Consider the following 27,131-nt stretch of genomic DNA (forward strand, 5'->3'; position numbering starts at 1 on the left):
TTAAAAAGACTGAGCGTGCAGAAGATCATATTTATTTCCATGATTGTCCCGTGTTATGTTAACAAATGACAAATAAAGCACTTTCAGCGTGAAAAATAATGGGGATGATCTGTCAACTCTCATCTATGCTGTTGTCACCATTTTCACACAGTCTCGTCTCGCCATCTTTTTTCCTATCTTACAGTTGCCATGGGGATAAGTAGCCGTCCCAATCCAGGATGGCGGCTGCTGGGATCACATGGTTACAATAGAGGGGGCAGCTGGGAAAGAGAGCTGAGAGCGCACGCGTGAGACTCTGCAACAGACACAGCAGTAGCCTGTAGCAGTCGCACTGGCTCTGATCAGGGGTTTGGCTGCTTTTTCTTATCACATCAGCTGCTTCCAATCCATCTCTTACACATTCAGACGCTTCCCCCTTGCCTCTCCCTACAGATCTAAATCTCTAAGTCAGTACACAGCCGTAGACTGTAACGGTAGCGGCTGTCATTCTCCCATATATATACTCTCTAGTTGCACCCTTATTTTGATCTTCACTGCTCACCTGCAGAGAGTCTTCCCATGCCCTTGAGCAGTGTAGCCATTATCTGATCTGCTTCTTTTTCTTCAATCAGCATCACTGCAAAGACATCTGTGCTGTGCTGAAGATTTGCACCTACAGATAAAGGTTTTTTGGAGGCATTTAGTATGGAGGGAGGTGCTTATGGAGCTGGTAAGGCTGGAGGAGCCTTTGACCCCCAGACCTTCATCAGGCAACCTCACACTGTCCTAAGGATGGTGTCTTGGGTAAGTCATACTTTTGTCTATTTGCAGAGCATCTTAAAAAAAATTTTTCATAAATTTTTTGCAAAAATATCTCCAAGAATACATGCTTTATTATAATTATCCATAATCTGGTCTGCATCTTTAGGATCCCAGTTGTGATCTTGCATGTTATCAGGTCTGCTTGCACCATGACATTTAACCAAGAGGTTCCTTACAAGAGCTAATGCTGTGCATTTATCTGTAGAGTACACTTACATGTTGTCATAAGCATCAGGTTTACTATGCAATGAATCGGAGTCCTGGTGTCTCCTTTCATCTGCTTTGTGTTACAATACAAATAAATAGGTACAAACTGCTTAAAAGAAAAACACAATATTCTAGGTGAAATATATCTTATTTGTTTTTAAATATATTACTGCCTCCACATCTGCATAAAAACCATATGATGTAATTGTTTTTATGCAATTAACCATCCATTGGAGAGGCAATATGTCTTGGGACCAAATTGGGAGTATTTATTTAATTGCTTCAACTTCTAAATAGTAGTAAACCTGTTTAGAATGTGTTGCATAGCAAATATAACCACTTGAACTGTTTTACAACACATCACAACATTAGTCCTTTTTGTTTAAAGTAAAAAACTGAGGAAATGGTAAAACTACTTAAATCTAAACAAAACGCATCTATTCATACATAAAACAAAATATGTAGTAATGTAAATACTTTGCTTTTTTTTAATAAATAAATTAAGTTTGTAATAAAAGTCAACCATTCTGTGCATATATGCTAATGATTGTTTGCAGATCAAGTGACTAGCCATGTGACATTGGCTTTAGCAGCATCCAGAGTAGCTTTGGAAAGCGTTGTTTTGACACGTACAAGGTAGTACAATTCACCATAATCAAACTTTCTTTTAGGTAAAGAAAACATCTAGGATGTGTAGAATCAGGGGAGTAACTTGACATTTGTTGGTCCCATAGCCCAATTTTTTTAGGTGCCCACATGGGGAAGAAACACCAATATACACGGTTCTTCCAGCTGTGGGCCCCAAAGCAGCTGCATCCCTACTACTGTGGTAGGAACACCTCTTGTAGGTTTGAGGTGCTGAAGGTCACCTGATTGCTTAGTTGAACTAAATTGTTGTGATTGGGTGAAGGCCCTTTAGAGGTGTGTGTATGTGGTATTCATGTAAAATATGTACTTTACCTTTTTATATGTGTGTGTATATATTATATTATATATATATATATATATATATATATATATATATATATATATATATATATATTTTTTTTTTTTTTATTTTTTTTCTATCCCATCTTTTTGCAACTTAGAATTATTCTTTTGTTCAACCATAGTTACTAGAACCACTTGGTTATTTTGAAAATCTGTTGTCTTCCTGACTCTGTGTGCTAGCAGTGCAAATACTATATTCAAAACTGTCCAATGTGCAGTCTGTATTGTGTTGTTACCAAATATTGACACAATAAATGAGAATTGAGACTAGATAATGTCTGGGGGCAGCATCCTATTAAGATGGCTTTGGTATCTATTGAAGATTATTTTGTACAAATTAGGTTATATTACCCATCATTGGTTAGACACCCGTTGTTTTTTTTCACAAAGACACAACAGTTTTTTCAGTGTTCTAAAGGAAAGGCTGTCTTGAAACAAAAAAACAGAATGGTGTGGCTGTTTTTTATTGACTAGAGTAATTTGGATTGCAATTGCAAGTATTAGGCCTGAATCCTCATTTCTTAGTAAATGTTATGTATTTGTACACAAAGCCTTTATAAATGTACTATTACCAATGTGCTACAGGGAGATATTTAAAGGCAATGACTTGTGTAGAGCCTCTGTTTCTTGCACATGCCAGGGAGAAAGATCAGTAGAGGGCCTTATTATAATTACATGTGGTGGGAAGTCAAGGTCATCTCCATTGAGAGAGGCATTAGAATGATTGGGTTTTAGACTTGTGTTCTGTTTTATTAAATATCCTTTTAGCTTCACAGTTTTTTGTTTTTTCTCTTTCATATAACCATCTCCATGTTTGTACTTTCACGTATACTTTTCATTTTTGCCTTCATTTTAGCAATTGTACAATTTTATTAATTCTGCTTCTCTAAACTGCGGAATTCTTAGCACAGTGTCTGGTCGGTGACGCCTGTGTTATCCATAATGTTGAAGTGCGCATACCCAGAAATGTGCATTTTTTTTATTTATTTTTTTATTAGTTGTTGAGCAAAGACTCCATTTTAAATCCATGAATGGAGGAGTGCCTTTTTAATACGTATTAATTGATTAGATTCCTGCTTAATGTTTCAAAAGTGCATCATAAACTCATGTGCATGTATTAAATAGGTTCTCTATTAACTAAATTGAATTGAGTCTGCATGTTCTTGCATCCACATTTCTTTATATGGTGTTTGAACTTTTGTCATGTCATGGTATGTAACACATTTGCCCAGAGCTGAATTAAGAAGTGTGGGGGGACATGGGGGGCCCCCAGCTCCCAAGTCCCACTATTTAGACTCTTCGGAGTGCTAAGATAGCGCTCTGAAGAGTCTGTTCAGAAAGACTAGTCTCATGCATTTAAAAATGCACGAGGCTAATAACTGTCTCCGGCAGCCCCAAAGTGCACTGTTCACAGAGGAAGTTTAATAACTTCCTGTCTGAGCAGCAAGGAGCGCACAGCGGCGCTGCAGAAAGGCGCCTGGCAGTCACTACTAAGGGTAAGTTACAAGCTATGGGTCTGCGATGAGACCTATGAAGGAGGGGGGCAGGTGCATTGGGAGTGGCATGGGGGGGGGCTACATTGGGAGAGAGATGAGACTAACAATAATATAGTATTTCTCTCTTGTGAATGATGCCACTATGTCCTTACATTTAGACACTAGAACCTCTCCCCCCCCCCCCCCCCCCCTTCCCATCCTAAATTCTCCAAAGCCTTAATCCAGCTCTGCATATGCATCCATCTTTATTTTGGTGAACAAATATATGATCATTATTAGCCCAAAACCACAGCACTGTTGCCATGGATGTAATTCCAAGAAGGGCACTATTTGTATGTGTATATATTGTCCCTGTTTTCTCGTGGGCTTCCACCGTGTGTTCTGATTTCTTTCCACTAGTAGGTAAAAGCAGCAGTCCCATTTAATATCAGGTTTTCTTTTTTACAGAAATCGCTGTGGTAGGCTATAAGAATATTGTTAGTACTTACCGTTTTTCCTTGGATGTTTCTTTAGGCTTCTTTTAATAGTTTTTAACTCTGCACAGAGACATTCACTACTATGGCAGCCACAGTCACAGGGCACATGATGTAGTGAGCAGAGAGGCTTTGGAACGCCTCCCTGAGCTTTGTGTACTCTAAAATCCCCCCCCCCCCCCCCCTGTCTACACATAACATGCCGTGAGCCTGTGTCTTTGTAACTGGCAGACGTATTTATTTATTTTTTCAACCTCTAGAAAGATTTTGAAAATGAGACAATGATTTGTGTAGAAGGACAGCTAAGTAAAGTGAATATCGGATACATGCTCAAAAGTTACTTCAGGGGAAAAAAGGCATCCCTATGTGGGATTGCTGCTTTAATTGGTTTTGGAAAGAAATGACCAATGTGTGTGTGATGATGTGGTAGGATACATACTCTTAGCTCCACTGTAGCAAGACTTATGGCCACTGAAGATAATTAATCATGAGTAATTATGTAATATGTTTACATTATATAAAGGTGGATGGTGATAATAGTGAAGATATCCTCCTATACAAATGTGTTTTGGCTTTCGTTATGGAGGCTTCCAGAAGTGGAACTTTAGCTATTGGTATAATTTAACTAATTTTTGCTATGTCAAAATATAAACAACAATTGGTTTTTACTTTTTTTGGATAACTTAATAGGAATCCTTTTTAATATGAATTCATCATATAAATCCTAGAACTGTAAGAATGTCTTGTGCAAATACTTGACAGACCAGGAATAATTCAGTTAGTCTTGTTTGAAAGTGTGCTATCTATTCTGCCACCACTCTTAAACATTGCTTTTGATGTCGTCCACGTCTCTCATCACTTAATACTCCTAATATTCTCCTCCTAGTACAGCTTTCTCACTTCATACTGGAGAACAATTTTGAAAACTGTATCAAAGGTGAGAGTAACCATGATGCCCAGCCAGTGTGTCACAAAAAACTGTAATAAGTTGTATGCAAAGTATATTTTATTTATACATGAAATCCATGTGCTGTAATTCACTATGGTTTGCAGTCATACTAATGACTCATAAATCTAGTTTTAGTTATTACAATATTTAACATTGGCATGTCACAAACATAAACTATTGGCATAAAAGGGGAGGATGAGTATGTCTTAAGCCTGGGCTTAAACCAAGTGTACAGGAAGTTATTTTGAGAATATTAGTGGTAATATAGAGGCATTGTGGGTGGAAATATCCAGTGGAGGAAAAAGTTCAGAGAAGTTGCTGATAGGGACATGCTATAAACTACCAGATATTGGTATGGCTCAGGAAGCCTAACTTCTACAGCAAATTGAAAAGGCTGCACAACTAGGTCAAGTTATAATAATGGCAGTTTTTAATTATCTGGACATTGATTGGAGTACTGAGACTTGTGGTACAGCCAGGGACAACATGTTTCTGAGCACGCTAAAACATCATTACATTTCCAAAATAGTAGAGGAAGCAACTAGAAACCGGAATATACTGGACCTAGTAATAACAAATAATGTAGACCTATATCAGATATTCAAGCAAGGGAGCACTTGGGGAAACAGTGATCATAATATGGTCTTATTTGAAACTAGTTTCCAGAAGCAACAGTATTAAGGTATCAACTAGGACCTTAAACTTTAGACAGACACATTTTAATATTCTAAAGGAGTCTATAAAGTGCATAGAGTGGGACTTCATTTTTGGCGGAAAAAATACAGAAGAAAAGTTCAGTGTCTTTAAATTGTTGTTGGAAAAATACACGTTCATTCCTATGGGAAACAAATGTAAAATAATTAAGTCTAAATCAATTTGGCTAAATAAAAAGGTAAGGGAAGAAATGGAAAGGAAGAAGCATGCATTTAAATTTAAGTCTGAAGGGACTGAGTACTCCTTCCGTATCTACAAGGAATGTAATAAATCATGAATAAAGGAAATTACATTGGCTAGATTAGAAAATAAAAAACAAGTTGCAAAAGAAAGTCAGGAAAACCCTTAAAAGTTTAAGTATATAAATGGCGAATGGATTAAAAAAGACAATATAGGACCCCTAAGAAGTAGATGAGTGGATTGATTAATGACAATAAGGAAAAGCAGAGGTATTAAACACTTTTTCTTTTCTTCAGTATTTACTAGAGAGGAACAAATGGTAGGAATAATACTTAAGAATGGAAATGCAACCATACCATTAATTAATACTTAGCTGACAAAGGAAGAAGTGCAAAGGCAGCTGAATAAAATTAAGATAATTAAAGCTCCAGGTCCAGATGGCATACACCCAAGTGTTCTTATGGAGCTAAACTCAGAAATAGCTAGACCGCTTTTCCTAATTATCATAGATTTAATTTTATCTAGCTCGGTACCAAGGAATTGGCAAATAGCAGATGTGGTGCTTTTGTTTAAAAAGGGAATGAGATCACAACCAGGGAATTAGACCGGTAAGCTTGACATCAATAGTGCTGAAACTACTAGAAGTTTTTGCCTTCTGCTCCACGGGAGGTTTCTGTCCTCCCTGAACTCGCCTTGGGACATCTGCGTAACGGTTTTATTAAGGAATAGTATTCAGGATTACCTTGTGAGCAATAAGATTATTGGTGGGAATCGTCATGGATTTGTCCAATTAGTTTCTACAAGGAAGTTAGTGGGAACTTAGACCATGGTAGTACAGTGGATTTGGTCTATAATCGATCTATAAATTAAATGGGACAAATATAGGGGGAATCTAAAATGGTAGAGGATTTGGGTAATAGATGCAAGAGAAGACAATGTAATTTTGCCACTATATAAATCGTTGGTAAGACCTCATCTTGAATACAGTTCTGGGAACCACTCTATAAAAGACATTTTGGAACTAGGAAGGGTTCTGAGAAGGATCACAAAATTGATAAAGGATTTTGATAAAGGTTATGGAGTCATTAAGTTATGAGAAAAGCTTAGCTAGTTTAGTCATGTTTACTTTAGAAAAGAGGCGTCTAAGAGGGGATATGATTACTATGTACAAGTACATTAATGGGCCATACAGAGAACTTTCATGAGAACTTTTTACCCCAAGGACTGGACACACGGTCAACCCCTAAAATTATAGGAGAGGAAGTTTCACAAGCTGCAAAGAAAGAGGTTCTTGACAGTAAGGGCAGTCATGATATGGAATTCACTGCCAGGAAAGGTTGTGATGGCAGATTCAACTGATATGTTTAATAAAGGATTAGACAAATTTTTAACTGAGAAGTGTATCAAAGGTTACAACCATTAATTAAAATGAAGGATAGTAGTGGATCCAGGGAGATATAGGACTGCAATATTGGGTCAGGAGGGATTTTACCCCACTGAAACAGATTGACAGTTGCTTCATCTAGATCAATTTCAAATTTAAGAAAGGGATTGCAGGAAATCTAAAATAGGTTGAACTTGATGGACTGGTGACTGTTTAGAAAATAAAAATAAATTTGATTGGTTGCTATGGACAACATATTATTTTTACACAGCTACCTATAGAACAGGTTTTGCTTTTTTGTTTGTCAGGAGGCTTGTTAAATACTACCAGCTGCTGGATAGGTAACAAGCCTCCTGAAATATCACTGTCAGGGAGAGACATTGAAAATAAACTTTCACTGTCGCACACCCTCTGCGAATATATTTCTATGTCAGCGGCACAATGGAAAACTGTGCATTTTTCTCTGTGACTGATATTCAGGTGCACAGATTTGGCAGGAGGACCACCAAAAGAGTGGTCTCACCTTTAGAGATTTCTTACTTTGCAGAAGAACCTCAGTTCAGAAAAAGGAGCAGGAAAAAAGCTTCAGATAGGTTCTACTCCCTTCACTTTATGCTCTAAGGTAGAATCACAGAAATACACTTTCTAACCTCTGCTCAGAGGGTTCTTAGAGAGGAAAACACAAGATTTCTAGACAAATGTTTTAATAAAACTTCGCCCAAGGGACACTTGTTTAAGCGCATTTCTCACCATTTGCCTGTAGCCAACAGCCTATCCTTGCACATAGCTGGCACTCCAGTTCTGTTGATAGCTGGCATATTTATTCTGCCTAGAGCTGGCAGCATGAAGGGGCAGATCAACATAAGGGGTAACTGTTCCACTAGCCACAGTATCTTCCCCGTTTGAAAAAGGGCATGTCTAGTTTCTCTCATATTGCAGACTGGGAGTCTAAGGATGATCTTAGTGGGTAAGATGCAACCAGCTAAATTATATGGTACACAGTTAGCTCTGCACCACAACTCTGAGGTGCAAAAGTTAGCACATGGCCTTCCACTCCACTCTTCTTAAAGAGGTTGAGTTATATAATCACACAGGACTACTATATATCTTGGGCTTTTCACTCTAGACACTGACCCAACCCTAGCCTCTATTGTTGGTGTTAAGGACCCCACTGACTGGATGATAAGAAAAATCCAATGAAAAACCTACAGATATGCTGGGCTATTGGAGATGTTGGAGGGTGCGGTGTTAAAGAGAGCTTTGTAGGTGACTATAAGCAACTTTAAATAGTATTCTGGAGGAATAAGGAATGAAGAGCTTGGCAGAGAGGAAGAGGATTGGTGGGAAAGTAAGATTAGTCATGACACCGTATTCAGGGCTGATTATGTTGGCCCTTCTTTGCATGAACATTACAAAAAATGTCTAATGTGCTGGGAACATTTTTCTCAAGAAAAATAAGTAAGAAGCATCTGGACATCCAGTGGATCAGCCCAACATATAAATCTGTTGAAGGGGGCAAAACTTCCACTCAAAATCTTAACTATTAGGCAGGCTTGGACTTATCTACAAATACTCCAATGCATTCCTGAGCATCTCACATTATCATGGACAATTCACCTGTAGCTGTGTTGTTGATACATGAAGCTGATTTATGTTTTATAGCTCTTTAGAAAAGTACTGTTTTAGATCCTAAGTTTGTTTCCACTATATTGGTATTCCATCAATACACTTTTACTCACCCTGTTGTCAATGTCAGTGAAGGTGATAACTTTGAATGGACTTCTATAGGGATGGAGAGCCATTGGAGGGATTGGCAGAACGTGGAGATAAAAGTGGAGTGGTTTGAGAGAGCAATTTTTCTGTAGTGTTCATACATTCTGCAGTTCTGTTAAAAAGATTGCAATCTCTCTTGTTGCATTACAAATGGCTGTCTGCATTTAGGAGAAAATAGACAAAAAGCTAAAATTTTAAAGCTGTTGGCTACCTGTTTTTTATGACTCCCCCAATCTACAGTCTGTACAAATCATTCATCCTTTCTTAGAAATATGCTAGAAAATCTCACAAGCTTTAAGACAAGACACATCACTTTACTAAGCACTGTCTGCTTTCTCCAAGGGATAAAACAGTCCATTGGGCATATATTGCTTGATATAATTACCGATCTGTTCTTTCTTTAGCTATCTAATACACAGGCTTTGAAAACTGTCTTGTTAGTTTTAGTACTAGTATGTAGGTATTTTGTATTATTTTTTTAAGTACTTTTAATGATTCTAATGCTGATAAGCTGATGTATCTATTGCCCATTGTAAATCCTCCTGATATTATAATGCAAAAGTGTCAGAGTGGGCATTAGGAACAGGAATTAGGAAGAGATGTCAGATGAAAAACAGAATGGAGATTAAGATGAAAGGGTAATGAGAGGGATGTATTAGCACAGCAGAGGAGAGCAGAGTCCATCTGTCCCTCTGACCAGCCTGCTGGGAAGCTGAAATGTGGGTGTGGTATTTCCTATTACTTTGTTAAATCTGGTTTTTGACTGTTGATAAATATTGTGCTCGGTTTGATGGATGATTACTTGTTAACAGACTTGGTGGGATGCTAGGAATCCTGTTTCAGTCACAAGCTTTTTCAGCTAAGAAGCCCCTTATAGATCTTACTGTATCCTCTTAAGGCTGATTTGAGCAGTGTCTCAAATTAAAATGCCACTCGTCCTTTTGTCTCATGCCTCGGTAGTTCACTTATTTCTATTGAATTTATAAACTGAATATCAGTTCAGCCTACAAATTTGCTGTCTTCACTGTGTGTTGGTGAGAGGTACACTTTCAGTGTCTGAACTATACTAATATCCTCTCCAATTTATACATGTGTAAAGGAAACTTTGTCAAAGTCTTTATTTTATGCATCTTGTCAGCTATCCCCTTTTTTTATAATGTTACTGCCTCACTTGACTATGAATCACAAGCCTTTTTGGCAGCAGTGAGTTTAAACAGTGTAAAAGTGTAAACATTTGTCAAATATATGAAAAATATTTTACAGCTCTAATTACTGTCTATAGCTTTCTAGAGCCAACTGTGCATTCTCTTGTTTACAGTTCTTTACAAACTTGATACACCAAAAAGCATATGTAATAACTTTAAATAGCTCAGTTAGTTCTGCTGCTGTTTTGAGAATCAGTGATTTCTGGATTATTGCTACAGTTGAATCTAAATTTTGTTTGGTAATTGTAAGAGTGAAGTAAAAAGTAATGGGTGGGGGGACTTGACTGTGGTCTCGATAATCAATTTCATAAAGTACTACATGGGACTGGAATTTACAGTGCCATATTTTTATGTGGGTGACGTTTGTTTTATTTATTATACACCTTAATTCTGTGTATCAAACAGGATTGACTTGTGTACTGTATGCATCACATTTTAGCTAAAATTATAATTTTGAAGACTTCTAAAATGTTTCTGAGAAGGACCTGGGAAATAAAGGGACTTGAAAACCTTGAAGGACATTTGGCTTAATCTTACTAAGTTTTATAAGAGAAATGTAATTTATATTCATATTCCATATATAGATGCTGCTGGCCACCTGGAGTAGTTGGTAGATTCTCCCGCTCAGTATTTTGCTTTTGAGGCCCCTCTAAAGCTGGTCTTTGTTTGGTGACATTACCTACCTCCATCAGTTCCTCTAATGCCCTTTACTTACTTCAGACTAAAACAATTGTCCAATTTGTTAAACCAGATCAGTAGGTTACTTGTAGTCCTAATGTTTGGCTCCTTTTAGCTTCTTGGCTTGTCACTGCAAAGCTTTGGTCTTGGCTTTGCCTAGAACTATTTAAAAAAAAAAAAAAAAAAAAAAAAATATATATATATATATATATATATGTGTATGCATGCATGCATGATATGTTGGGAATTAATTGAACCTACTCAAATTGTATGGTAGACTCAATAATTTCCAAATTGGAACCCACAGTGTTTTCCTCTGGACTTGTGGACCCTTCTAACAGTAAATGTAAGAACCAGTAGGAGATCAGCATGAGTCAGTAGAGTTCTACATAAATTAAAAACATACCCTCCTGTGCAATCTTTAGGACACCTTAATTGTCTCTACACCGTTAACAGTATTGGATTTATTGACATGTAAGTGAAAATAAAATACCCATTATGGGATCATAAAGTTGTTGTTGGAAGGGAAATATATTAGATGGAAACCCCATTTATTGATTAATTTTTAATATTTCCCACATGCCATTATGTTCAATAATTTTCAATCGCACTGCTCTTGGCAAAAGTCTTCTCTAACGATCCTGCAAGTCACTCCATAAGACAGAAAAAATTGTTTTAGACGGCGTGTAGTAGAACAGCAAGCCTCTTCTATAACATCAATAGAGCTATGTAATGATGTCCTAAGCGATATACTCTGCAGACTTTGTCACTAAATAAATACTAAATAAAGCTATCTACTTTGTTCCATCCGTTATTTTCCTGATATTCTTTACACTAGGCAACAAGAGTGCTCTGTCTTGTGTCTATAAACGAAGCTCAAAACAGCCATATTATGTGGGAGATATGCCTGCTGTAACATCATTTCCTGCAGGTCACATGCCAAATTAACGTAGTTTTATCCAATTGAATTATAACCGGCAACATGACTGATGCCTTGTGATATGAGATCATGAGTTCTGGGCTGAATATCTGTTTTAACCCTAGCTAGCTCTGTACTCAGTCTAGCTTAAAATGGTTCTATCCATTTTACATGCACAATGTTTACTGTATTACAGATCTGATTAGGAATGGTGAAGGTATATTTATTTATGGTGCCTTATGAGGGTGAGTAATTAAAATAGTGGGATCGCTTTAGTCATTTAAAAATAAGTATTTTGGAGGATCCTGCAGAGAAAGAGACTTGCTTTAAATGTATTTTATCCTGTATTTAAAATAGACAAGCAAATTAATATTTTACAATCTTGTGTAAAGAAATCCTATGCCAGACTTTTTTTTTTGCACAACATCTGATACTAGCAGCTTGGTTCCCTTTCGTATGGCGAGTGAAGGTATTTGCAGATGACACAGCAGATTTTCAGGATTAAAATTGGCATTTTCAAAGTTTTGTCATTCCCTACAGACAATATGTTCATTGTTACTTATATTAATATGGTGTCTGTGTGTGGCATTCCTGGGTCACCGAGTATCAACTAGTCTTCCATGTAAAATCATTGGTATGTACACTTGTGAAATTCTTCCACTGAGGCTTTTCAAAGGTATCATAAAAGTAATATAGCTGAGCTCTGTCTGGTGAGAATATATTCTATATACTTGAAGGTGCTACATAGATCACACTTCCCTATAGAATAATACATCGGGACAAGTTTGATTTCTGTTATACAAAGCCCTGTAATTGGAGAAACTCTTCTAATGAAAGAACATAACTGTATGATACATACTAACATGATTATCTGATTATGTACAACAAATATGTGACTACTTTAGTTGTCTTGGCCACATATCTTCTTAGGGACTTCTAATATTCATGTAATTTACAGTAGAGTGCATTATCCAATAGTTGCCTACACTCCATGATGAGAAGCATTGCTAAACCATAGTAATATTCTATATTTCAGTAACAGCTGGAAACACAATAGTTTCAGCATAACTTCTCAACAGCTTGAGAAGTACAGGTACAAAGCCTGATTTGCATGTATTGGTGGCAATTCCTTTCAACTGTGTTTGAATTTAAAGATAACTCGTTTCTAAATGCTAACTATGTTAAGGGCTCAAGCTACAAAAGTAACAATCAGTTATGTACCAGTCAGTTTGTCTTCTGTCATTGCAGGTCTTTTCTATTGTGGTCTTCGGGTGTATAGTTAATGAGGGGTACATTAATCGCCCAAATGAGAAGGAGGAGCATTGCATTTTCAACCAAAACCGAAGTGCCTGCACTTATGGAGTGACTGTTGGGGTGCTGGCATTCCTCACCTGCCTTCTCTACCTGGCAGTCGATGTCCACTTTCCGCAAATCAGCAGTGTCAAAGACCGCAAAAAAACTGTAATATGTGATATTGCTGTATCCGGTAAGCTTAATTTGCTGTAAACCATTTTTACCAACTGTCTTTCAACATCTAGCAATGTTCCAGTGCTTTTCTTGCTATAAGTTACAACCTCATTTCTAAAAATATATAGCTGTGCATGCCACAGATTCTAAAGGGTATATTTACTAAACTGCGGGTTTGAAAAAGTGGAGATGTTGCCTGTAGCAACCAATCAAAATTTGTTCAGCTATTGCCGCACATTGGTGCCTGTATCAACCGCCTGGAACAAGAAAGGTTCACTGCTACCGCTAACATGTTAGATCCAGATGTTTGGTGCAGTCTGAGCTATCTGACTTGTGTTCAGTTTGGTCACAATTGACCTAATTTAGAGTTAATTGTAAAAATGCATCCTTGGAGTAGACACGAATACACTCACAAACTTGCAGTTTCTCATATGTATTTTCAGTTGCATGTATGTTAAGCATGCAGCTTAAAATCCAGCACACGTGCATCCGGACAAAAATAGCCGTGGTCGAACTGATACAGCCTCGGTAAATATGCACTGGTTATCATCAACTTGATGACTGTATTTCATTTTCTTAGTGTTTTAAAAAAATGTGCCCCCCCCCCCCCCCCCCCCATCTGAATAAACAGTATGAGGCCATAGCCTGTGTTGCAGAGAGACAATAAGCGTGGGGGAAAATAACCAACAAGGTGATATGATAAAAGAAAAAGCTTATTTTTACTTATCTTTGATTACAGGTTGTCAAGCCGATATAAGCATCTAGAACCAGTGCAGAAAATCCTAGATTGCCTGCCTCAGCAATGCACACAAAATGTTCCAAGACCTTTAGCAGGAGGGTGCTTGTATCTTAGCCCACTTGATGGATCACAAAATACTCCAGTTGAGATTAGCTTGTATACTTCTAGTCAGACCCCATTGTAGTAACATAAATTCTCTTAATGATGGTGACTTCTCGTAATGGCAAAGAGATTTGAACTGGATACAAGAATGTTTATTTAACAATTTGAGAGCACAAATAAGTACACACATTCTTTGCTTATATCACACTAACGCCCTGTTTTACACATCACACTCATATTTATCCTTATGTGATTTTAATTGTAAGTTATGATCTTAGCCAGTAGGTGGTGGTAGAGCCATATCAGATGTCTAAATATATGAAGATATGTAATTGAAAGGAGATTAGTGGCTTTATAAATAATGAGTAGTAAAATAGAAAGTCCTGTTCAGAATCAGTGGGTACCAGCCTATTAAAGCCAGCAACATGTAGCTTACCGATAGCTCAAATATTTTTGAATATGAGATCTGTTTTTCAGAAACCTATATAAAATTTCAGTTCTTAAAACGAATGGCAATGTACACTATATGGACAAAAGTATTTGGCCACACCTGTTAATTATTGTATTGAGGTGTTTCAATCAGACCTGTTGCCAGAGGTGTATAAAATCAAGCACCTAGCCATGCAATCTCCATTTACCAACATTTGTGATACAAAATGGGTTGTTCTGAAGAGCTCAGTGACTTCAAGCGTGGTACTGTGATAGGATGCCACCTTTGCAATAAGACGGTTTGTGAAATTGCATCCCTGCTGGATATTCCACGGTCAACTGTAAGTGATATTATTAGAAAATGGAAGCGTTTAGGAACAACAGCAACTCAGCCACGAAATGGAAGGCCACGTAAAATCACAGCGGGGTCAACTACTGCTAAGGAGCATGGTGCGTAAAAGTCGTCAACACACTGCTAATTCCATAGCTGAAGAGTTCCAAACTTCTACTGGCATTAATGTAAGCACAAAAACTGCGGCAGGAGCTTAATTGAACGGGTTTCCATGGCTGAGCAGCTGCATGCAAACCTCACATCACCAAGACCAATGGCAAACGTCAGATGGAGTGGTGTAAAGCACACAGACACTGGACTGTGGAGCAGTGGAAACTTGTTCTGTGGAGTGACGAATCACACTTCTCTGTTTGGCAGTCAGATGGGCAAGTCTGGGTTTGGCGAATGCCAGGAGAACGTTGCCTGCCCGACTGCATTATGCCAAATGTGAAGTTAGGTGGAGGAGGGATAATGGTATGGGGCTGTTTTTCAGAGTTTGGGCTAGGTCCCCTCTCTACAGTGAAGGGTACCAAGTCATTTTGGACAATGCTATGCTTCCAACTTTGTGGCAACAATTTGGGGGAAGGCCCTTTTCTATTTGACATGACTGTGCTCCAGTGCACAAAGTAGGAACTGCAAAGTCATGGTTTAATGAGTTCGGTGTGGAAGAATTTGACTGGCCTGCACAGAGCCCTGACCTCAACCCCATCGAACACCCTTGGGATGAACTGGAATGGAGATTGCGAGCCAGGTCTTCTCGTCCAACATCAGTGCCTGACCTCATAAATGCTCTACAGAATGAATGGCCACAAATTCCCACAGAAACACTCCAACATCTTGTGGAAAGCCTTCCAAGAAGAGTGGAAGCTGTTATCGCACAGAAGGAGGACCAACTCCATATTAAATTATATGTATTTGTATACAATGTCATTACAGTCCCTGTTGGTATAATGGTCAAGCGTCCGAATACTTTTGTCCAGATAGTGTATGTATGGACACCCATACTGTACTGAACTTGCATATGAATGCCCCTGATCTGCCTGTACAAAAATAGAGGGCTGAAAGTCCAAGTTACAATCCGTTCTAAATTCGGGTGTTAATTTTTTTTGTGCAATGCGGCAAGCGCATTTTTACGTAGCATAAATGTATTTGCATCCAACTCTAAATCTAACCCAACTTATGTGGCCAAATCTGTCAAATATTTGATGGGTTATTGAATCAAAAGGCCAGATAAGACCGTATATGGACAGCAATAAAACTGTTAAATCCAAAGAGACTGCCCAGTTGATAATGGTACAGCCCAATTATTACAACAGCTATATAGCGTCAAGAAAGACCGCCATTGACAAGGACTAAGTGTGTAGCAGTACATATGTCCAACACTTAATTCCAAAGGTGTTTCTTTATCCCCCACTTAGTACCTTTTCAAAACCAATAGCTTTTTCTATTTATTTATTTTTTCCCTTACAAATTTGTACTGTTCAAGCTGACGCTTCTCTTCTGTGCTAGCTGCCTGACATATATCTTGTTTACATTTTTGCTCTAGGTTTGTGGGCCTTCTTTTGGTTTGTCGGCTTCTGCTTTTTAGCCAACCAATGGCAGATATCCAACCTAGATGACATCCCATTGAATGAAGGTGCAGATGCTGCCCGGGCAGCCATAGCGTTCTCATTCTTCTCCATCTTCAGCTGGGTGAGTTTCTGTCTAGGTTTGTAAATAATTATGTAAGATGTACAATTCTTAGCACTTCCCACAACTAGAGATTTTAAGAACCACCTAACCTAGCTAACACTTGACACGGGTATAGTTTTAAATGGTAGCACAAATGTTAACACCTACTAGTATTGTAATATTGCCCCCCCCCCCCCCCCCACTTCTTGTGATTTGCCCTATGTTTACCTGATGGTGAATGCATATTGAACAGAGGTAAAGATATGGATCGTTGATTTGTTAAATGAAGGAAACATACTAAGGGGTAGATTTCTCAAACCTTCTGAAAAGGAAAAGTGGAGGTGTTGTCCATAGTAACCAGTAATCAGATTCTACCTATGCTTTATCTAGTACATTTTAAAAAATGACCATAAGAATGTGTTGCTTGTTTATAAATCTCCCCCTAACTGATTTTTCAAAACGGACAGAATAAAAATAGATCAAGCCGCATTCATTGTGAAAGAACAATAATGGTTGATCCATTTAACATAAGGATCCTTATTTTACTTCTATTAAAGCTCCCTTCACAATCGTTGGAGAAGCACAAAGCCTCAAACTCTTGTTGAAATGCCCATGGGCACATCCCATAAAGCAGAACCATACGACTTGCTTATCTTGCAGGTGGTGGGTATGTGAGGAGTAGATTTACTACTGGAATAATTAGTGACAGTCATTGGCAATAAGAATGGGGGAGCTCACGAAGTTTCAATACATACTTGTGAATTAACATGGGTGATTCTCTGCAAACCAATATACTACATTATCGCAGCCAAAGGCATTTCATTTTATGAGAATTTATATATATATATATATATATATATATATATATATATATATATATATATATATATATATATATATATATTTATATATTCTGACTTAATAATTGTGGAACTGTAGTGGAAATTAATATGAACCCCGTCTTGTTTGCCTACAAGATTATTATAGAGGACTATACCATATGAAGGATTTGTTGGCTGGATTCAGATCTACATACTCTAGTTAATGATTATCAACTACTTTATTTTGTTAAGCTTTAGCATTATTGAAAAACAACTACTATTTATGTTTTAATCATGATAAATGTGGGCACTGCATGTGGTGTTCTGCAGTTAAATTATTCTTTAGCACTTTAGCTTGACTCTTGACTTCACCAATGGCTTTCCACAAAGTACTCTGGCACACATTCTGGTGTTTTGCTTATGAGATCCTGCAGAATGATGGCTTTGCATGTTTAACCTGAAATGGAGATGCAAATTATTAATGTTAATTTTTACCACTGCAAGTGGGATCCTACTGACTGACTGAAAGCAGAGGGATATTATTGTCTTGTAACTTTATCCATTCCACAGGGCATCCTAGCAGTGTTGAGGCTCCAGCATCTCAAGGAAATTACGTTCCAGGAGGAATACAGCAGACTTTTCCCTCCTAATCCCCAACCTTTCCCTTAACTTATTAACCAAGCAAGATAAATCCACAGTGCCTTAAACTACTCCATCCTATGTGTGCCAGTGTATAAGAATTGTTTAGTTGTTTAGATATGATTTTTGTCTATATGTGCTTAATGCGCTAGGGCTTGTTTATACACGTGCTAATTTTGAACGCGTGAAATCGGACTGTACGTTGGACACTCCGGCTTATTTAATAATATGCTATATGTACAAATGTGTTGTAACTCAGAAATTGCAGATCTTGATCTATATGGGATACAGCACATTTATTTACACTGCACCATGTTATTTAATATGCCTGATTGTCGGCACTGTCACTTCATTGCGGTAAAGCAATGCTGTATTCCAGAATCAGATTTTCATCTCAATCACATGTGTAAACAAACACTCAAATATCTCTGCACCATAAGTGCCAGTTTGTGATGCCAAAGCCTTAAGTTGGCCAATGAAAGTGCCGCTCTTTTGCTATTTGGGTGCCAATGTTCTACGCTGCCTATTTGTTTACAAAGATTTAGAAGCACAAATCTTTATATTGCCTTAAAGAGTACGGTTTACCAATGTTTCATAAACTCCATAGTACTAATACTTTGTTAATCTCCATTTTATGTAAGAATTTTCTTTGGGCTTGTTTACCTCATTGTCACTGGACCTCAAATATATTTATATATTAGTCAACACACTGTTCTAAGTTAATAAAATTGTAAAACGAAAATATCTGCTTTCCAAACTCTTTGTTTTAATTGTTATTATCTGTCTGTGCTGCTTATTTTATGTATTTGTTTAACATTACCTGTATTGCATAATTTAGGGGAGTTTTATCATTATTTATATATTGTCCTCTGTGCTTGCATTGTACACAAATTAGTCACTTAGCAAAGTTTTGATCTGCCAGAAGGAAATTTTGCTTTTTGACTCATTTAGTGACAATGGTAGAATTTAATTAAAAAAAATTGTTATCTTATAAATGGGGACCCAGTCGGCCTGTAAAAAGGGGGAGGGATCCTTATGTTAAGGACTGCTTCTTTAACAATTACTAACCATGGTGCTGGGTGTCTGTCTCTCTTTATCCCCTCCATTTTCCCATTCTCTTGGCCCACACCTCATATTGTCCCCATCCCTTAACCCCTTACTTTCCTTTCATCACTAATCCAAGGCTGGACAAGCCGTGCTGGCCTTCAAACGCTACAGTCTGGGCTCCGACTCTGCGCTGTTCTCTCAGGACTACATGGACCCAAGCCAAGATCAAGGGCCTCCTTACCCCCCCTATGCCAGCAATGACGACTTAGACCCTTCAACTGGCTATCAGCAACCTCCCGCAGATGCCTTTGAGGCTGGCACACAGGGCTACCAGGCCCAGGATTACTAAAACAGCTCTTTAAAGGACCTTTCATTGTCTGACAGGCTAGCAACTCCTCACTTAGCAATTTGTTGCCGCCTCTTTGATAGTGAAAGCCATAAACAGTATGTCCTTATTTTTTTATGACATGGTTCAGGGAAGGATCTCACCTTATTTTTATGTTGATTTATGAATACAGTTTTAAGTTGTATTTGTTTGTTACTTTTCTTGTTGTTTACCTCTTAGCAATTTGTAGTTTTGCCAGTTTTGCACCATGTCATTTTTAGAGTCCTTTGAGCCTGTGTTTCTCAGAGCAGATGTGGGAAACCGTAGGCTTGCCAGACAAAACTGTATAATTGGAAATATGATCCAGTAATCTGGCTGAGCATTTTATGACCGGTTAATCAGCAAAATGAGAGATAAGTTTCAGCAACAGGGGTGAGTCCTGAAGGTTGTCCATTCCAGGTTTAGAGAAATTTAGAGTACAGCTCCTTGATTGCAAATGGAATTCTGCAATGACATTTACCTGTTAAATCCCTTTATCTAATACAGACTTTTCTTAATATTTTTGGGTGGTATTGAAGCCTAGTCTAGTCACATATTGCATGTCAGTACCCAATAGTGTTTTTGTTTTGATTTATGTATGGTTACAATTAAAAATATATGCATCAAAGCAGAGGCGGAACTAGCGAGCTGTGGACACCAGCAGTGCACCTGGGGAGGAGGGAACTGTTACCCCCGACCCACTGCATCTGCCATGCAGCGGGCTCCATTATCTCCATGGGTCCCGGTGCACTGCACCTGCTGCACCAATGGTAGTTCCATCATTGCATCATAGTTCAGGGCAACTTTTTAGCCAAAGTCCACAATTTGTACTCCACACAGACCACAAACATAGGCTGATAAGAGCTAAAATACAGCATGTATTGATTCCTATGCTTATTGACATGTGCTATTCACTAGGATAAATATGGCAAACAATGAGCATTGACCAAAGTTAACAAAATTGATTTGTCACTACAGTTAAAAAGTAAAAAAAGTTATGCATTGTGCATACCAATAAAATATTTCTATTAAGTTCAGAAGTTTACAGATTCTGAGCTTGTCTCTTTCCTGACGAAAAATATTTTTTTTTTTTCTCTTTTAATATCTGACTGGTCATGTAAAAGGCAAGTGAAAGTTAGAAATCTTAGTAAATCACTCTTTAAGTCTGTGCCTATCCAAGAAAAAAAAAAAAAAGTCAGCAAGATGTCTTTTTGGCCTCTGCATAATATTCCTGCGCAGTTCCCTGATAAATTAATGTTTTCTACAACACTGGAAAAAGTCTCGTGGTGACATGGATTTCATCTGGCAAAACGGTTATTTGTTGCAAAAAAGGCACTCTGCTTAGAAGAAAAGAAACCTGAAGCCAAATTGGCACTTGCAAGGAATGAGGAGCAACCACATGACTATTTAGTGGCTTTAACATATTGTAAAATCATGTAATTTGCCAAATCTACATTACATCCGTCTATGTATTAAATAAAACGTTCTTCTATAGCAAGAAAGTCTGGGTTCAATAGCGTCATGCAAAGGGGAAATACTTGTTATCTAATTAAGTTACAGCGGTCTCTTTTTACCATTATCTATGTTGGTATTTAAAGTTGCAGTGGATTTGATTGAAAATGGTCTATCATATATGTTTTCAGTCAGTTTCATATTTGTGCTTTCACTGCTTCCAACAAGTTGTGTTGATAATGTTGTTTAGGTAGTGAAAAAGTACTATGCATCGTGTCTCTATGCGCTCCACTCTTATTTAAAATATGGTCTACAAATGTTTGTCAATGCTAAAAATAACTGTGGCAATACCACAGAGCTATACGTTTTACTAGGATGTTATGTTCTACAGCAGAGAAGCGCAGCCTTTGGCTGGGAGTTGTTGTTCTTTAGCTGGAGACCTTGCGGTAAGGATGTTCTACAAATACTATTTTTTACTTTTTCTTCTAGCGTCATGATTTGCATAGCTATCCCTCAACAATAGGGCTAATTTTATTTCTCCAGTCTAACTGGCATTTGAGATTGTGTTCTTGGGCATGTTAGTACTCCTGGAATACATTAATACATTAATCAATGGCCATGCCAAGAGCATATGGCAATCTGAAAGGTAAATGGGGGGGGGGGGGAATGTATGCACTTATTTAAACTATCATAAGTGTCATGCCTCATTGGAATAGCCATAAGAAGGATAACCACTTGAGCAATTAAAATGCAAGCTTTTGAGAATGTGGCTTAATTGTTAAAGCACTGATACATCTTAATGGAGATTCTGACCTATCATGTATATACATTCTACAGTTGTTGGGTCCAAGTCTTCATTCTTTCCTATATATTAGTGTTTTAGCAATTAAACACCAGTCTCAAAGCTATAATTTTATTTACTTATGTGACATTACCCTAAAGAAGAACTCCATAGCTTTTTTTTCTTCATTTAGATTTGTAAAAACTCTCCATCCACTGATCAAGTAAGACCGTAATGATCGACTTGTACCCCTGTGGTTTAGTGAGAGATTAGAATTTGCTTCCGCTTACAATAATATAATGCTGCAGTGCTCTCATCCAAATTGCTGGTTTGGTTGCAGACTCCTGTGGTAACCATTGTCAATGCATCTTGACCAATCAGCATCTGCAGCAGATCATTGTCTTATTTTTATATGGTGCCACAGAATCCGCAACACTGCACAAGTTGGTTATGAGCGCTGGAGTAGGTGTCGGCCAAGAGCAGTTCTTGAATTGCTGTGCTCCTGGCATGGAAACCCTGCAGTCTCTATGGAAAGTTATAAAGTAATGATCTGTAAAATATTATCACATTTTCTCCTACCAATTAAATAAACTTCTTGCTGGATTATTGTTTGTTGAAGGTAAACCTAAATGTTCACTAAATTCCATTTATTTTTCAGTTATGAACCATGAAGCTAAAATACATTTTTTAGTGTCAATCTGACATTTTACTTTTAATGGAGCTGCAGTAAAATATTACCCCTCCCTCTCCACTACATAGAGTTGAATCTTTAGGCCAGTGTCTTAATAGCATATCATGCAGGCCAAGAAGCTGAGAATGCAGTCATTTGAGCTGCTGTAACATTTCTATCCCTTTGTATAAATCAGCAAAATTTGTTTTGCAGAGTAAATCTCTTAACAGCTGTGTACCTGTTTAATCACAGAAGCATCTTCCTCCTTACGTGACAACCACTGAGGGTGGAAGAATATTATGATCATATGTAGTTTAAATATAGATACTTCAGTTATTTAAGGAATGTTATTCAGCTCAATAAGAAACAGCCTTTGATATAAATTAGTGTCAAATAGTGACTTTACCTTCTTCCAAACCACTTGAATCAGCTTGTAGTTATCCAATAGCGGGGGTAAGTTGGGTGTCCTTTCCTTTTGGTTTTTACATTTAAATAAGAACAGAACAATTACATGAAATTCACTGTTATATCTTTTGTGCGAAGTGTTTATTGCACAAACAGCATTCAAGGTCAATATACAGAAGTATATAAAGGAATCTGTATAAAATAATGCATAATAACATTCATTTTTTTGCTTTTTAATCTTAGTTGTCTAGTTCAAATAGCACAACCAGCTAACTACTAGTTACAGAAACTTAATATCTGGATACTTTTATTGAACACATTTGTTCCAGCGTCTGGATTTAGACCTAGGCTCATTGCAGCAGGACTTGGGGGTGGTATGTGGTGCAAGCACTCGCTGGCCAGCTGTCTGAGTATATTAAAGCAGTACCGAATGCACAACTAATGTGTCTGCTTTCAATTCTCCTGGGGTGCTCCCCCAGAAACTGATTAGATCCACACAGTAGTCACACTACATGTTTTTCTCCATAGAGAAAAATTGTTCCACTTAATATTTTTAAGGAGAATTTCTGTCCAAAGAGGAGGATAGATAATGATTGTGGTGGATCAATATAATGGTAAATTGACTTGTGTTTAAAACCTAACATATAAACAGGGCATCATTGTGATAACAAATACATGTTTTATATTCTATATTACAGTTTGAAGTACATTTGACTATGATTTCAAATAAAAATATAATCTTTACACGGATTAATTAGAATTCTAAATACACCACAACAATTAGAAAACAATCATTTTTACAGTCGCAAATTTCAGGCTCAGGCTTCATTACATGAATAAAGTGCATCATGCATCCCTGCTGCAAGCTACAACATATTCATTTTATTGACTTGCAATTTTCACTATAAACCAAAAATACACTATTTTCAGCTGAGAGACTTGACTTGAGTGACAGTGTGGTGGTGTATGAAGGCACAAGACCTTTCTTGCCACAAGACCATACTTGCCAACATTGAAAACCTCCAGGAGATCTTGGATGGGAGGTCCGTTGGTAAGCAGGGGGCTGGCTATGATGTGATCCATGAGGGAGGCTTGCACGTCCCCAAATTTTTTTACAAAATTCTGGAGTCTCCCAGACAATCCAGAAGTGTAGGCAGAAATGCACAATACAGTGTCTCTGGCACTTGTCTAGTTCATTATTTGTGATTAGTAATTCAGCAGTGTGCTGGTGCATTAAGAGCTAGCTCATGTAGAGTGAGTTCAGTGCTTGTAATGGGCAGGGCTGTCACCAGCATCCTTAGTAACGTAGCGGCCCCTGTTCTTAACAGATGCGCTGCAGGTTTCTATAGCAGAGTGTATTGCTATTTTTTTTCTTGAACATATGATCAGTCTCATGCATACAAAGAAGCATGAGATTGATCTTAAGGACAAATAGTCAAAGATGCCTCAATGAGATCTGTGGTTCCACATCTTGAACTGATCTGTTGCAGTTATTGTGCTGGTGACCCTACAAACTGCTCCCCTGGTATTTTTCAACCCAAGACATATACACTGTTTTTTTTTGTTTTTTGTATCCTTTTGGATGAATCATACAATGGGCTTGCAGAGGTGAACACTATCAAATAAAAAAAAAAATTCTTCTTTGTTTTTCACTAATGACCTACTCATAACTCCTGCTTAAACATTTATTTCACTAACTTACTGCCAAGCTTCAAGTGTATTTATGTCTCCGGAAGTATTTCATCATTCAATAATTCAACAAGGAAATGACATTGCATTGTACAATCTTGTGGCTTTCGTGAAAAGCTAAAAGTAGAGCCACTTTACGCTAGAAAACAGATTTGATTAATAAACGATAAATCGCTACTTTTATATAGCTTGTTATGGCTACTGATGTCCTAATATCAACTTTTAAGATGCTAGCACAATTTTACCTAAGTAAAATGATAAAAACAATACAAATTAAAATAAGTAAACAAATTTCCTTATGCAAAGGGCTGGGAAAAATTAGTTAATAAAAAATGTAACTATAAAAAGTGTAGGGGATGTTTAACTTGTTCATAATTTTTTTTGGCATAGCAGTGTAAAGCGGGGCTTAAACTTTTTATACCTAGTTACTTGATTAACAGCTATACAATGTTTTGTTTTGTCAGCAGTTTCCAGGTAAGCACTGTTTTTTATATTTGGTTTTCTTATTTAGATGTAACATCTGTTTTGTGGATCACAGGAAAAACTTTCTTGTATATTTTACTTTGTTATACATCATAAATTTCAAGCCATCATCAAAATATATATTGATGTACATAAACGAGTCCTTTAAAATATGGACCAATCTAGATTGGCTACCCAAGGTATAGATCTTTAAAATGTGACTACCGACAATAGCTGACTGCTTACCTCCATGGACAACACATCCTTGTTGGAACCTCACATGAATCTTTTCCCAACGTTCACCGAAAGAGACCTTCATTTCCCTATATTATTTTTGGCAGCGTAGGGCCTGATGCAGAGTTGAATGCAACTTGAGTGCTTTCATAGGGAAAACTGCATTTGCGATTAGGCTTTATATAATACAGCAGATATAACCTTCCTTCTTGCGTACACATGAAAGCAACAACCTTACTGTAGTCTGCCTACGTTTGAACGCCCCTACCTTCACCTGTCACGCCTCTTCAGGTGCAAGTGTGAATGTGTGCAACTCTGTATAGGAACGTGCAGGATTTGTTTATGGGCATACACAGAGTGAAATCGCACAATTACTATAAGCAAACGGGCGTACATTCAACTTCATGTAGTGTCTATAAACAATTGGGTTTTTTTTTAAAAAAAAAAACAAAACAAAACGAAAAATACCCTGTTGTCCCCTGAGCAATATTGTATATATTTCTGGTAAATGTGGGAGATTGGTGTAGTATTTCTATAAATTGTCCACTCTTAGCTATACATTGTTCATGGCAAAGCATTTCCCTGACTTACCAATTTACACAGACAGGCCTACTATCCAATAAATGAGGTTGAATTAAACTTTATTGTACTAGGCATTCTGACACAAGGAATCTATAGTATGTGTTGCGTCAAGCAGTTGAAGAGTTCTATTTCTTAATTTAGTACCATATTGCTTTGTAATTTTTGTTTTTAACGTAGGGGTCGTTCAAACAAATAATTGCATGTGCAACAGTGGAAAATAGAGCTTGGACTGAGGTGGAAGAATTCTGTAAAATGTTCAAACTTCTTCCATATTTAGGTTAATGTTTTGGTACGTGCTCCACTGCTACGGCTTTCATGTAAACAGAACGTATGTGGTGCCATAGGGATCAATGACCCTTATAGTGTAATTTTCTTTTTCTTTTTTTATGTTCATGTATGAATATTCCATTCAGAACTCAATCAGGCTTGTTGTATATATCCTATTTCTTTATTTTCACTTCAGCGTAGTTTACTTTTAAATTTGAGTGACCATTCTGAAATTGCTTCACTGCGCTTTTCACTCTTTTTTGTATTTTAAGGAATCAAATATTCACCCTTTTTATTTTTTTGACACTCAGAATGGAAATTCTTTTCTGCTGTAATGTCTTCATTTTAAAAACCACTCGAGGGATTAAAACGCTATTGTAACATTTTTTTCTTTTACTCCTAAAATAATGTGTCACCACTGTTAAAAGATATACCCTTTGTTGGTGAATGCCCCTTTGTTTTAATTTAGCAGATAATTCATCTAATTTCTAGAGCTAAATAGTTTCCTCAATGTGCGGTCCTAAAAATGAACAACTTTTTCTTTTCTGTTCAGAAATATGAAAATTACCATTATGAAAGTTGGAACAGCTGCCAGTATTTGTAATAGAATAGGATAAGTGAAGCTATTAGCAGAAAGTCTGTGAAAACATGTTGCAAAGAGTAATAGTGAACTATGACCCATGGCAACCAATCAGCTTTTAGAAGACTAGTTTAGTCAGACTATCAAAGCTGATAGACTTGGGTGCTGTCTTCTAATCATCTCCGTAACATTCAGTTCAGCAACAGCTTGAAGTGTACAGGTTCCCATTCCTAATGTAAGAAGTTGCAGTTAAACAAGTAAACTTTGTTTACTTTTGGATTGCTACCTTTCATGTGCTATTTCTCATCTGACATTGAACAGCACGCTATATAATCAGATTAAACCCTTAACATTTTATGTTCTTTTTATCTTAATAATGAACCATTTGTTCCAAGAGTATATTGTAAAAAAAAAGAATTTTAAATGTTATTTCTTTGTTATAAGTCAGAGTTCTCCCAATGTCACTGCCTTTAAAAGTATACATTTCTATTCATCTATAAATAAATACAATGTATAATATTGTTTATGTACACATTATATAATGAGTATATTCTGCCTCTACTTACATGTACCATGTGAGATTGGTTACTCTGATGGTGTATAATCTCAATAAAGATATAACAGGTGAAA

General features: G+C 37.2%; 1 protein-coding gene across 2 annotated transcripts; it reads left to right on the plus strand.

The window, feature by feature from the left end:
• The first annotated feature begins 251 nt into the window (after nt 1-251).
• SYNGR1 (synaptogyrin 1) lies at nt 252-27,131 on the plus strand. 2 transcript variants are annotated; one of them, XM_075182910.1, is made up of 4 exons: nt 252-783; nt 13,018-13,255; nt 16,384-16,529; nt 19,152-27,131. In XM_075182910.1, the coding sequence occupies exons 1-4, from the start codon at nt 685-687 to the stop codon at nt 19,362-19,364; spliced, it is 696 nt and encodes a 231-aa protein (XP_075039011.1). In that variant the 5' UTR covers nt 252-684; the 3' UTR covers nt 19,365-27,131. The 2 variants fall into 2 exon arrangements, with proteins under 2 accessions (XP_075039011.1, XP_075039012.1); XM_075182911.1 differs by lacking the exon at nt 19,152-27,131 and adding an exon at nt 17,900-19,145 and having other exon boundaries at nt 256-783.

The sequence above is a fragment of the Mixophyes fleayi genome, chromosome 8 (genome assembly GCF_038048845.1).
Source record: "Mixophyes fleayi isolate aMixFle1 chromosome 8, aMixFle1.hap1, whole genome shotgun sequence".
In the NCBI taxonomy this organism is placed as follows: Eukaryota; Metazoa; Chordata; class Amphibia; order Anura; family Limnodynastidae; genus Mixophyes; species Mixophyes fleayi.

Excerpts from the sequence above, each read along its gene's own strand:
- SYNGR1 (XM_075182910.1), top strand. The coding sequence starts at position 685 with ATGGAGGGAGGTGCTTATGGAGCTGGTAAGGCTGGAGGAGCCTTTGAC. Across the intron at positions 784-13,017 it reads TCCTAAGGATGGTGTCTTGG|GTCTTTTCTATTGTGGTCTT; the intron begins GTAAGTCATACT and ends CTGTCATTGCAG. Across the intron at positions 16,530-19,151 it reads TCTTCTCCATCTTCAGCTGG|GCTGGACAAGCCGTGCTGGC; the intron begins GTGAGTTTCTGT and ends CACTAATCCAAG.